At 39.2% G+C, this 12802-nt stretch overlaps 2 protein-coding genes and 1 long non-coding RNA gene across 5 annotated transcripts; 1 reads left to right on the top strand and 2 right to left on the bottom strand.

The window, feature by feature from the left end:
• Window positions 1-40: 40 nt before the first annotated feature.
• Window positions 41-4330, bottom strand: LOC146576070 (large ribosomal subunit protein uL3-like). The gene is made up of 10 exons (XM_085271089.1): window positions 3877-4330; window positions 2922-3114; window positions 2408-2576; window positions 2158-2293; window positions 1321-1507; window positions 1064-1224; window positions 800-901; window positions 553-648; window positions 346-465; window positions 41-145 (listed from the first exon to the last, which is right to left on the bottom strand). The coding sequence occupies exons 1-10, from the start codon at window positions 3940-3942 to the stop codon at window positions 86-88; spliced, it is 1290 nt and encodes a 429-aa protein (XP_085127215.1). The 5' UTR covers window positions 3943-4330; the 3' UTR covers window positions 41-85.
• A 2236-nt stretch (window positions 4331-6566) lies between these two features.
• On the bottom strand, window positions 6567-8812 carry LOC146576069 (uncharacterized). Of its 3 annotated transcripts, none has more exons than XR_014892209.1 (4): window positions 8574-8812; window positions 8010-8150; window positions 7707-7833; window positions 6567-7186 (listed from the first exon to the last, which is right to left on the bottom strand). It is a non-coding gene; the product is annotated as an uncharacterized LOC146576069 (long non-coding RNA). The 3 variants fall into 3 exon arrangements; XR_014892208.1 differs by having other exon boundaries at window positions 7707-7788; XR_014892210.1 differs by lacking the exon at window positions 7707-7833.
• A 907-nt stretch (window positions 8813-9719) lies between these two features.
• Window positions 9720-12323, top strand: ndufb10 (NADH:ubiquinone oxidoreductase subunit B10). Its single transcript, XM_085271091.1, has 4 exons — window positions 9720-9905; window positions 10181-10319; window positions 11788-11927; window positions 12177-12323. Exons 1-4 carry the CDS (start codon window positions 9758-9760, stop codon window positions 12263-12265), a joined length of 516 nt encoding a protein of 171 aa, XP_085127217.1. The 5' UTR covers window positions 9720-9757; the 3' UTR covers window positions 12266-12323.
• Window positions 12324-12802: the final 479 nt, after the last annotated feature.

Below are 12802 nucleotides of genomic sequence, written 5' to 3'. Positions count from 1 at the left end.
ATTAGAAACACAAATGCAGTTAAAACACAAAATTCAAGTATAACTTACACATTTTATTGTTTTGTAGGGTTTATAATCCACACTTTCAGGCCTCCTCTGGCAGAGGACCTGGCATTGTTTTTTGGGTGTCTTTCTTCAGAGGCCCCTGCAGGTAAACAAGAGGTCGGGAGTTAAAACACAGCAGGATAATTACAGATTTTATTATGTCATCAGTGGATAGTTTGAACATTTGAATCATATTGTGCTGTTATTTTGCCTCACTCGATCAAAATCTTTGCTTCCTGGTATTCAGTTGGGTTTTTTTGGTTGTTGTTTTTTTCTTTATGGTTGTTTTTTCACACTCACCATAAATGCTCTCTTCTCCTGGGCTGTCTGGAAGCGCCCATGGCCAAATTTGGAAGTGGTGTCAATGAACTTGAGCTCGATGCCTTCCTTGGACTTGCGCGATGTGTGCGTGAGTAAAGACTGTGAGGAGGAGCAGCCAAAAACGTTAAACTACACTTACACGAATGATACCTGTAAGAGCTGAAGACTTTAAATTCCTCACCCTACCTTTCGAAGGGTGAGGACACGTTTTTTAGCCCCGATAATGCAGCCTTTCACCATGACAAAGTCATTATTCACTTCACCATAGCGAGGAAAGCCTCCCTATGACATAAATGTAGTAATAAAGGTTAAAATATCTCACCTGATGCAAACTCTTCATTTTATATTACTGTTGATACATTATAAATATCGACTTTGGATACGAGAAAACTTTCATGCACAATATGATACTGTAACACAAAGCTGGGAGTACTATGGGGGTAATGGTTTTCTGGCTGATGTCATAGTTAGTAGACGCATTGTTCCGGATCACTTTTCCATCCTGGATGTGAAGACCCCTACCAATACGGTAGATCTGAAAAAACAAAAGAGGACATCAAGATTTCAATTATGGAAAACCCCTCATACTAATAATAATAATTCATAATACTCCTTATTTAAAGAGATGTTTAGGCAACCAACAAACATTGACTAGGTGTGTGCAAATATAATATAGTAAGTTGTTAAAGCTATAAACCTTTTTGTTGATCTCAGTGCGGTGATGATAGCCTTTCTGACCAGCGCGAGCTTCAGTGTAGCCCACACGGGCAGGATGCCAGGCTCCAATACAAGCTACCTTCCTCAAACCCTTGTGAGTCTTCCGTGGGAGCTTCTTTGTGTGCCAGCGGCTTGTCACGCCTATCAGCCCAAAGACGTAAAAGTCATGGTTGGACCTTCCGGTTTATTACTCATTAAACTTTTCAACGCCTGGAGCTGCCACAGCACATTTCCTACCTTTGAAGCCGTGACCTTTCGTGACACCGATGACATCAATCATCTCATCCTGGTAGAAGACGGCAGATACGGGCACAGCCTGCTCCAGGTGCTCCTTCGCCCAGTCCACCTTGTCCGAGATGGTACCCCCATTTAGCTGCACCTCCACGACGTGAGCTTTTTTCTGCCTTAAGGGCAACAGTCGCATCTGGAGGCAGATGGAAAGTAATTAGGGAAGCCTGCAAGCTGCAAACAGAAGCAGCTCCCAAGTCTAAAACAACTATGTTGTTAAGTGCAGAACTTGAGAAGCATACTGAAAAGCATCTTGCTTTCAAGTTACTATAATTAGATTTATTATTCAGCATGTGGCCATGTTTGAACTCTCAGATGTAACACCAGTCACTTGGAACAACTCTGATATTTAAATGTGCATGTTGATGTTTTTTTTCATGAGCTGAGGAGGCTTGATCTTAGCAGGATTTTAAGAACTGAAATCTTGGCTGATCTTTGGCTTCATGCTGCCAACATAAAGGCAAAGACTCTGTGAGTGGCCTTCATCCCCCGTGAAAATTATTTATAAACTGCTATTTGAAACTGCCCTCCAGTGCTCCCCACAGGGTGATCGTTGTAGTCAAAGCCATCCAGCTACCGACAGCCAAGAGTTTGGGGATTTGGAGGCTTTTGTCTCTGTTGCATGTGGGCAGTTGGATAACTCTGACACCTCTGCCCCCTCCATGGGAGAGATTTAACAGAAGGAGATCAAGTAAATAAATATCAGTGATTATACTAGCCGATGAAATCAGATGGAAAACTAAAAACGGAGCTAATGTGATGCAGGATGGTGATTTTAGAACCTACCTGTGAGTGAACAATAACCCTGATGACTGAACAGTACTTCTTCATGGCATTGAAGTCTTTGTTAAGCTGCTTCTTGCCTGTCTCGTCCTGCCACTTCTTAGCATACTTAGTGAAGGCCTTCTTCTTGCTCTTATACCTGAAACACAGAAAAGCTCAGCACATATTGAAGGAACAACAGTGTGACAAGACCGTATGTGCGGGTCAATTACTTCTATGCACAGGAGAGCTTTAAATGATCACACACGCGTACCAGTTTTTATAAAATCTGCGCTTGCACTCGTCACTCAGGTGCTCAGCAAAGATGGTTTTCAGGGAGCGCAAACCACGGATCGTTTTGATGTATCCCACAACACCCACCACAATGACAGGCGGAGTCTCGATGATGGTCACCGCCTCAACTTCTTCTCGCTTTGATTGCTCTGTGGAAGACAGAAGGAGGCAGATCCTGCTAGGAAAACTGACAGATTCAAGTCAGTGAAACATGCAGCAAGTAAACAGAAGGTGATAAAAAGGTAAAAATATGCAAAACAAAAGAGACGTGAAGGAATGCATTTTAAGTTTAGCCTCAGCACAAAATCAAAGCAGCTTTCAGTTTTTAACACTAACAGCTTGAATGCAGCCTGAGCAATGCCCAGTTTATTCTTTCTGTATCATTTGATTTTATTCAACTTTCAATTTCTATTTACATCTCTAAAATAATGCATGCTATATACTAAATAGATAACAGATTGTCTAAAGTCTTGCATCCATCAATGTTTACATACTGAGGGCAGTGCGGTGCACCTCTCTCAGCGTGTGGGTCATGCCCGCCTTATATCCCAGGAAGGCAGTGAGGTGGACGGGATGGCTGGGGTTATCTTTGGGCCATGAACGCACCCTCCCCCTGTGCTTCTTGCTTCGCTTGCAAGGCAGGAACCCCATGTGCCCGTGGCGAGGAGCATGGAATTTGCGATGAGACTGAAAAGCCACAATGGAGTTGGTGCACGCCCAAATTGATGACATTTAGATAACCCATGGGTGTTTAGTGTTACTTTCATTTTTACAGTTACCATCTCCTTTTGATTATTTGTCAGGTCATAAACACACTGCCAGTGTACAACATAAGCTGATGTCCACACGTGTCCAGATGTGTACATTCGAATGTACACATCAGTGGTGGGAGACACCCACATCACTTTATACTAAAAGTGTAGCACACATTTACATAGCAAAACAAATTATTCATTTTAGTTACTGTATTATATGGTGACATCAGTCATGTTTTTGAGCAACTGTTTGTGATCATTTCCTCATTTTCTTTAACGTCCTCCAAATCTTTAACAGTGTTAAGTTAGCGGAACACAAAAAGAGTCATCTGTCATGATCTTCCAATCTGTTGCCTTTGTATTCAGGCCATGTGCTTCTGCTTCACTCTGTTTCTGTTTCATATCTGTAATTCAGAAATCCAAATAAAATAATTAAGAAAACTTGAAACGATGGTGTCTTGTTATAGGAAAAAAAAGGTCACCAGCGCAGTGTTCCACGTGCTCTCCTAAGCGTAGCCATTACTAGATTTCAGTGTGCTTCATACACTCTTATAAATTCAAAAGGTCAAAGAAAGTGATAAATCATCTCACACACACACACATGCACACATGTAGGAGGCAAAGACAGTCCAAAAAGTGCAGCTTTAACTATCCTCTAAAGAAGAAAACAACCAAAAACACAAGGAGCACTGACCATGTCTGCGGATTGTCCCAGCGACAGATAGAAAGAGAGAGAAACCAGTGCAGATGCTAGAGTCATACATAAGATGACACACAGGGCTCTAATTTGGTGTTTGGCCCAGATGAGGGGACGTATTCGCTTTCAAACAAGACGATCTCTGCCAAGTCCTGACCAGATAGGAGGAGGGAAGATGGTAATGTCAGAGGTCTGAGGTGGTGGGGAGGCCTAGTGGACAGGAACCGTACAACCAAGAAAGGAGAGGAGGAGGAAGAAAGTCTTCGCTGCCATGTGATCATGTGACCAATGTTGACCTGATTTAGTTTTTTCAGCCCAGGACCACTCCACACCGATGAATTCAGAAACTCATGTCCTTAAGAAATTGAGGGGGCAAGGGGATCCAGTAAAGAGCTGACACAGGACCTGAGAGATGCATCTGGCCCTTCAGCTGACCCATCTACTTTTTGCTGAAATGGTCTCAGTGGAAGGGGTGACTGTCAAGAGGCTATTTTTAGTGAAGGTAAAAAAGGTTGAGGTATGCTGAAATACACGAGAACTGCACTAAAAATCTGTGGCAACAGGTCTGGAATAGCATAGAATCCAAATTTGAAATTCTTGTTCAAGTCAGGTTCAAATCTTGGTTCATCACAATAGACTGGATAGAAAGCTTACCTAAAAAAGTTCAGACTATATTAAAGAATAAAAGTTGTCATGCCAAGTACTGATGAGTACAAGTACTTTCAAGCACAATTTCCCATTTTCCCCTATGGAACTCCAAAGTGTTCAAAATTAAATAAATAAATAGGTCAAGATGAAATAAATAACTATGTGAATAAATAAGACACAGATATGTAATGTGAGAATGATATTGTGAAATCATGGAACACATTTTGAAAACAATGCTCATTATTGTGAAATATATTGCATTCTGCTATATAAATTTACTTATTATTGTGAAATATTATTTCATGGTCATTATTTTTCACAATAACAGAGATTATTCCTGAGGCATTTTATTTATTTCCAGCCGTTTTTAGTCCAAAATGACCTTTTTTCAAAGTCAGTCTTTATTTCAAAATCCCGTTTTTCCCGATGGCCTATTTATTTCATAATGCGACTTTTCAGCAGAATGACTTTGTCTGTCAATCAATGTAAGTGGGCTGGACCTTTGCACCTATTGGCTTATCGTTTACCATCGACTAGTTTTCCTGGATACCGGCTCCGCGGACGGCTGCTACAGCTAGCAACAGCGTGCTAGGTCAAAAGTCACGGAGGATGGCGGACTGGTGTGAACTTCAGCCAGTTCTGCTCATTTAAGCAAATCAGAGAGGGATCATTTACCTGTAGATACTGTTTTGAGTCGTTTAGATGATGTTTCTGAAATGTCTGGATAATAATTGCTCTTCAAAATCTTAGCATCGATGACAGCATTGTCGAAGGTTTAAGAGCAATTCAGCACCGTGTTCGTTTGGAATACGCCGAGGAAGAACAGTCTTCAAATGTTGGCCGTCCACGTCTAGAAATCCCGGTGCAGCACTCAGGACTTTAGTGCTGTCCGGGATAACCATCGGGGTAATTGCCGATACGTTTTCTGTGTCTCCGAGCACAATTAGGAGGGAAATGACGGAGGAAGGTCTAAGGTAAGTTTATGCTGTAATTGAGCACCTGTGTGATTCTGTACACAGCATTGTTTAGATGTTGACCTTAATTATGACGTTTGACAATGAATTATTATCGCTTACTTTTTTTTGTTACTGTCTAAACTAAGTGGGGCAGCTACGGCTAAAGCGATCGGCGCCATCTCGGCGTTGAGACACGTTTAGCAGTGTTAGCTGTTAGTGTGTTAACTCGGAGACTGGGGTCAGTGGAGCCTGTAGGAACCTTTTACACAGAGAGTAGACCCACCAGCTTTCCACAGTCTACTTACTTATCACATCTTGTTAGACAACAGGGTCATTAGTGCTTTAAATAGTACATAGTTGAATGTTCTCTGATAATGCATAACAAGGTTGATGTTAAATAGCGAGTTTATTGAAATGGTTTTGTCTATTTCAGCAGCATTATAGATATCATACTTTCTCTGGTGTCTTCGGCAAAGCTAAAACAAGAATACATTTACATTCTTGGTTCTTTCAGCATTAATTGGAAAACTTTGAGATTTGCTGTGTGTCTCCCAAGCCATTCTTTTTTATCCCACCTGTCAGGTATAGATGGCAATACTTTAAACAAAGTTAAATTTGTTATACCTGAAGAGAACCAATCCTAACCTAGAATGGGTGAATGAATAATTAGTTGGTAGCCAATGCCTAAGCAACTCACATAGGCCCTGGCAGACTCAATAAGTCCATCTAGGAACAGCTGCAGGAAACACCTCTTCAGTTTAGATTTAAAACATGTGCATGCTCTTTCAGGTTGATGAGGATTATGGTGTGGACTGGACAGGACAACATAATCGCCGCCCATCAAATGAGATCACCATTCCTGAGATTCAGCTCCCAGATGCACTGAATGAACAAGACCCTGCTGTGCTACCAATACTTCAGAATCACTTGTAGAAAGACATTATTACATTTAATCAGTTTCTATGTCAGGAGGATTTTTTTTTTTTTTTTTTAATTTTTACAGCTTTGTAGCTAATACTGACTCAAAACAGCATAACCAATTTCATTTTCAACAAAACAGTGAGTGGCTATAAAACAGGATTTGTTTTATACAGCTGTCACTTTAATGATATTCATTTCTTGGTTGGATATACAGTACATGTCAACTCTGAGCAGATTTAATACAATGAACACAGTACAGTAGTGTAACATCTTAATTCAAATAATTTTTTCTAGAAATTTTTTTTTGTATCAGTAGCGAGTATAAACAAAACATATTGTGTAATTTATAATGTACAGTGAACAACTGATTTTGATATCTGAACTCTTCATCAGTTTATATTAAAAAAGCCATAAATGCACACCTGTAGTGTGTATTTTTCACTGTCAAGTGTATTAAAAAGAACTAGAACTCACTAGATTGTCCGTTTCTTTGAACACCGAGTACAGTAATGTGATGCAAGAAATAAGAAATGGTCTAATTTTACCATGTGGTTATGGAATCAATCGTAAACCAGACCAAAACCTGAGTCAGTAGAGTTGAGACACACCTGAATGTCCATTAGAAATGACTCATAGGTACAGTAGTGTGCAGGAAGACGTAGTACTTCAAAACCGGTGGAAGACTTTGGAAGATTGCTGTTGACCACTTCCAGAGTCATTTCTCGGCAAGACTTCCCATCCTGTCCAAAACTTGATGAGGGCTTTTTGTTGTGCACAAGATGCTGCAACAGAAGATTGTTTTAAACTATAATGACATCCTATATTCATTATTTTGAATCTTTTATAGAGAAATACCATAAAAGATGACCACTTACAGGGCACCAGACATTTTTGCCCCACTCAAATTGCTGTTGTAGCTTTTATAGATATTTTTATGTTAACAAAGCTAAAAGTAGTCTACATACAATTCTAGTGCAACTGATAATGCCACCACTTATGTATTGCATGGAGCAAATAACAAAACAAAATTATACTATAGCGTAGAGCTGGGCGATAGAACGATAACGATATGTATTGCGAAATAACTTTTTCTCAATAGAAAAATTAAACTATTGTGATAGACCTCACCGCTCTTGTCCTTTTATAAAAAAAATATATATATCGTGATATGAAAAAATCTCATATCGCCCAGCTCTACTATAGTGTACTTTGTTAATGACCCAAGATCACTGGACTGTATGTAATTTACCAAAGTATAATCAGAGAAAACCAATGGCAAAATACCTATCGCAGCAGACTTACCATTTTCAATGAAGGACCGAAGGTAACCTGCCACTCTGCATTTATCCTCGAGAGCATTCCTCTTCTTCCTCATCTTCATCTTCTGTGGCAGGCCACAGTCATTTTATAGCTTTACTTATCTTGTAGTCTTAAGAGCATCAGCAACATTAGGTGTATTTTTATTAAATGTAACCCAGCTGTTCAACTAACCCAAGCATACAAAACAGTATATTGGTGTTTTGTGTCAACAATTAATGTTCATCCTTCATAAATTAACCAAATACCTTTACTATTCAGATGTTAAAAGATGTGACCTGACCTTACCTCACAACAGGGAGCAGTCTCTGATTCCCTTGGTAAGAAAAGAGGAATGATGTCTGATCTTTCTGTCAGAAGCGGCCATACCATGGTTTCCTTAAGCCCTTTCCTCAGCTGCTTGACTTGACGACTTGTTTGTGTTATGACCTACAACGGTGAGACCAAACCAAAACTGAAGTTGGAGTCTGTAAAGTGACACACACTTTAAATGTTAAATATTTAAAGAACATCCACTATACTAGTAAAAGCATTTTCAAATTATACCCACTTACAAAATCACTACGTTGAACTAAAATTGCTTTCTTTTCTTTCACATAGATTACTTGTCTTCCATATTAGCACAGAAGATAAGTCACTTTAAAACAGTCATGAATAACTATTACCTACAACAATGTAAATAGTAATACAGACATTAAACCAGAAGACAATTATTTTCTCTTACCTAATTTATAGAATTCTTTGCTATGATAAAAAACAGTATTAAAAAAAATCTGTGACTAAACTGTTTAAAAAGCTCATATTTGGCAGACAGACAGACTAACCAAGCAATAATAACATATCGTTACTTACCCTGAACAGCGTTTCGTGGAGTGGAGCTAGCTGTGATAGCGTTAGCATTTGCTAACGTTAACCCTGTGCGGTTGTGATGAGAACTTGGACCAGGGACCACTTCATCTCCAGTACACTGCTGCAATACTCAGACTGAGGTGAAGACGTTCAATCTAAGCGGTTAGCAAGTTCTCTGAGTAACTCAGAAACGGACTTGTTTCCTGCAGCCATGCCCTTAACAAGAATTGATACACCTGTAACGTTATTCGCGCCCAGTGTTTTGCATTTGTCGGTGCCTTAAGTTTATTTTGAGCTGCATACTGCCGCCAGCTGCATAGGAGATGCATTGCACCATTAAACCTAAATCGACAATTCATGTGCTATTACTTACGTCTGAGTAAAGGAGCAACCAATCACACAACTGGCTCCGCCCTGTCTCTCTTGATTGACAGACAAAGTCATTCTGCTGAAAAGTCGCATTATGAAATAAATAGACCATCGGGAAAAACGGGATTTTGAAATAAAGACTGACTTTGAAAAAAGGTCATTTTGGAATAAAAACGGCTGGAAATAAATAAAATGCCTCAGGAATAATCTCTGTTATTGTGAAAAATAATGACCATGAAATAATATTTCACAATAATAAGTAAATTTATATAGCAGAATGTAATATATTTCACAATAATGAGCATTTTTTTCAAAATGTGTTCCATGATTTCACAATATCATTCTCACATTACATATCTGTGTCTTATTTATTCACATAGTTATTTATTTCATCTTGACCTATTTATTTATTTAATTTTGAACACTTTGGAGTTCCATACTTTCCTAGCAAAATATTGAGGAAAAAAAGGGCGGTTCAAGACTTTTGCATTCCAACTTAAGTTATCATAGTCGGCTCCCTGCCGCCCCCTACTGTAGCTAACTAGTACAACAGTCCAACCTGCAACCTTTACCCTTCGACCTTCATATTTTACGAAAACTGAAGTGAGCTCGTTCCAAGTTTTCTTTTAAGTTGTTTTTTATTTGTAATAATTCTAATTCAGTAATAAAGACTGGCATAAGGACGTTCGAACGCTTTTATTTGCTGACCTCTAATTCGCCATTATGTTGCTTTTCCTGCGCATGCGCTCCGTCCAAAGGAGACCTGTCGAGGTCGAATTGTAGGGGTTTTTCAGTTTTGTTCAAAACAGGGTACAAAAATGCCTGCAGACTACGATAAAGGGGCATACCCAGAGCCTCCTCGGCAGACTCCGGTTGTGGACAAACAAACAGCACTGCCAAACCCAGCTCTGATTTTGTCTAAGCTCTTCTATTATTCCGTGGACCTGCCTGTCACCACATTTAGAGGTAACTGGAAGCTAACTCGGCTAACAGGGTAGCTCTACAACATAGCACAAGAACTGAGGACGCTGTATACGCATTCTGGTTTATTTAAAGTGGTGCTTTTTCTTCCACTGAATTGTTTAAATCTAGATAAGTTACAAGCTTTGTTTTGTGCGAGTAGATGTCAGGTTTTGCGGTAGAAGTCCGCGGTTAGTTAGATGTTTATGCTAGCAATGTACAACCTACTCAGCCTGGACTGAGTTTATATGAGCTTTGAACCCTTTCCTTCCTTCGCCCAGATGCTGTTGACAGTATTCGGGCTAAAAACAAGATCGTGTACTACCACCAGAAGTTCCGTCGTGTTCCTGACCTGACGGAGTGCAAAGAGGGAGATTACCCCTGCTACTACGAGGCAGAGATGCAGTGGAGGAGAGACTAGTAAGTAACATACGAGTGAGATTCAGAGGGATGAAAACTTTTCACATGAATGCATTTTTTGTCCACCAGTCTGCACTTTGTAATGTTAATGACAAAGGAAAACATAGTTTTAGAGTTGTTTTGTAAACTAATTAAATTTAAGCAACTGAAATGCGTTTTGCAAATATATACAGACATCATTTATTGTGCATTAAAAGTCCTAAAGATGTTTCAACTTGAGTGGAGGCACAAGTGTAACACACACACTGTTAATGAATCAAACACATATTGCATTATGCCTAGGTAAAATCGTCTACAAAAACGCAAAATACTCACATCACAACCTCATCTTTTGGGCTTCATCTTTGTCAAAAGGTTTGTGGGCATTTTGAATAAATAACATGGTGCAGGTCAGGAAGTACAAGTTTTGTTAGCATGCCCCTCTGACATCAAAAAAGTCTCATACACTGTTTTGTTTTGTTTTTTGTTTTTTTAATCAGTAGGGTGGAAAGTAACCGAGTTAATATTTACAAAGCTCAAATTCATTTTATAAAGAAAATGTGTACTGTATTTAATAAATAAAAAATAAGGTTAGGCTTTGGTTCATATTATAGATGAATGAATATATAGTGAAATTGCATGCAATGTCCTCTCAATACAAAGCTCTGGGGGACAAGAGGCTTACAATATGTCTATTTAAAAAACAAACAGCTGTATAAAGCCTATAATATATGTACAAGCCTGTAAAAGTAAACATAGAATTTATAAAATGTCTAAGTAAAACATAGATCATGCCAAAACAGGACATGTCATGTTCTACAGCCATTTATTGCACGATTTGTTTTTCACTTTACAAAATAGCTTTTGGTTAAAAAAAAAAAGTTTTTGTTTTTGTTTTTTTCTCACTGTTTCTACTGTTCTGAAAAGTTAAAACAGTGTCTGGGGTGGGGTGGATCTTTCATGAGGCTCTGGGCTTTTTTCTTTATGTGACAGGATACTGACAGACTTCTTTGCGTTTGTGTTGATGCTTCTAAATGACTCAGAGCATGAAGCAAAAGATGTAACTGGCCAGAAGTCCCAGCATTCTGGCAGAGCAATACCTACAGCTCATCACCTGGCCAACACACCTTCTGCAAAAAGCATGGTGGTGACAGGATCGAGCACATATCCCCAAGCATGCTTTGGAGATTTTTTTGCAGGGATTGCATGAGTGTAGCCAAATATAGGAGAACATTAAAGAAACTGTGTTCACCAGAGTGCAGTAACATGAATAGGGGGCAGCAGTTCACCTTGTAGCACAATGACACAAAGCAAACTGCCAGTATGGTGCTTGCTGGCTTCAGAAACGGTCTCAAACAGCATTAGAGCATTCCAGTCAGCCAGACTGAAAGACACATAACAATTTGGGAGAGATCAGAAGATGGCAAGTCTGTCTGACAGACTTTGACAGAAAATGAAAATCCCCTTGTGTTTCTGTCTTGTCCCTCAGCAAAGTGGATCAGGAGATCGTGAAGGTGATCCAGGAGCGTTTGAGGGCCTGCCAGCAGAGAGAAGGACACAGCTACCAGCAGAACTGTGCTAAGGAAATTCAGCAGTTCAATGAGGTGACAAAGAACTTCCAGTCACGCTGTAAGTACTGAGCTGTTCCAGAGCTTTGATGTGTGCAGTTTATAAGCAATAAGTGTTCAGTCATGGCACACAACATTTATCATTAAGTGTCATTATTTCCAGCTTTTGAGTTTGTGAGTTTGCTTTTCTTTTCCTATGTAAAGGAGATTTGGGTTTTTGCATATTGTGATTTCCTGATTTTTGGAGAGCTTTTTCTGTTTTGCTGCACAGTCGCTTCATGTATTAAATTGTCATCTTTCCTCTTTGTAGATGGAGACCTGGGAGCTTATGCCAGTGCAAGGAAATGTCTAATGAAGCAAAAAGAGCGAATGATGGCAGCTCAGGCCCAGAATGCTTAAGAATCTCTCTCTCTCTCCTATGTAATAACTGTAAAATAAAGTTTATGTTAAATCACAACTTTCTACTTTGCTTTTTTTCACACAAATTAACTAAAGTGAATGAACTGCTGCATGAAATTTAATTAATGTAATTAAAAGGGATGGAGTTTTAGTATTGATCTGCTTGAGTGGCATTAAACCATACTTTGCCTTTGAGGTGTTCTCTTTAATGCAGGTTGAAAGGCAGAGAGCAAAAGTAAGTGAGAGATGTTAACCGAGAAACTATACTGTAAAGGTGCAAAAACTAGTCTGAATCCAGAAATTTATACCATCAACTAGTCAGACATTCCCATTTGAGTATCAGAGCTGGCAAAAGTACAGACATTAGTTAAGTAAAAGTTCATAAACTACTGTTAAAAAATATTCCACTAAAAGTTGAAGTACTGACTCAACTCATTTACTCAAGTAAAAGTAAAAAAGTAGCTGAAGGATGTTTCTTGAGATTACTCTATTCTGTAACTTATCTGTTAATAAAATATACCATGTTCTGAATGAGAG

The sequence above is a fragment of the Mchenga conophoros genome, linkage group LG4 (genome assembly GCF_057382185.1).
Source record: "Mchenga conophoros isolate Kocher_MC1m ecotype Shallow Benthic linkage group LG4, M_conophoros_male_GT1.1, whole genome shotgun sequence".
Taxonomy (NCBI): domain Eukaryota; kingdom Metazoa; phylum Chordata; class Actinopteri; order Cichliformes; family Cichlidae; genus Mchenga; species Mchenga conophoros.
Note: the sequence above shows the minus strand (reverse complement) of the source record. Positions and strands in the feature narration are given on the sequence as shown.

Bases quoted from the DNA above. Each gene is read 5' to 3' on its own strand.
- LOC146576070 (XM_085271089.1), bottom strand. From the start codon at position 3,942: ATGACTCTAGCATCTGCACTGGTTTCTCTCTCTTTCTATCTGTCGCTG. The intron at 1,508-2,157 runs GTAGGTTCTAAA...ATCTGCCTCCAG, and splicing joins GGGTTATTGTTCACTCACAG to ATGCGACTGTTGCCCTTAAG. The intron at 902-1,063 runs GTTTATAGCTTT...TTGTTTTTTCAG, and splicing joins GCACTGAGATCAACAAAAAG to ATCTACCGTATTGGTAGGGG.
- ndufb10 (XM_085271091.1), top strand. From the start codon at position 9,758: ATGCCTGCAGACTACGATAAAGGGGCATACCCAGAGCCTCCTCGGCAG. The intron at 9,906-10,180 runs GTAACTGGAAGC...TCCTTCGCCCAG, and splicing joins GCCTGTCACCACATTTAGAG to ATGCTGTTGACAGTATTCGG. The intron at 11,928-12,176 runs GTAAGTACTGAG...TCCTCTTTGTAG, and splicing joins AAAGAACTTCCAGTCACGCT to ATGGAGACCTGGGAGCTTAT.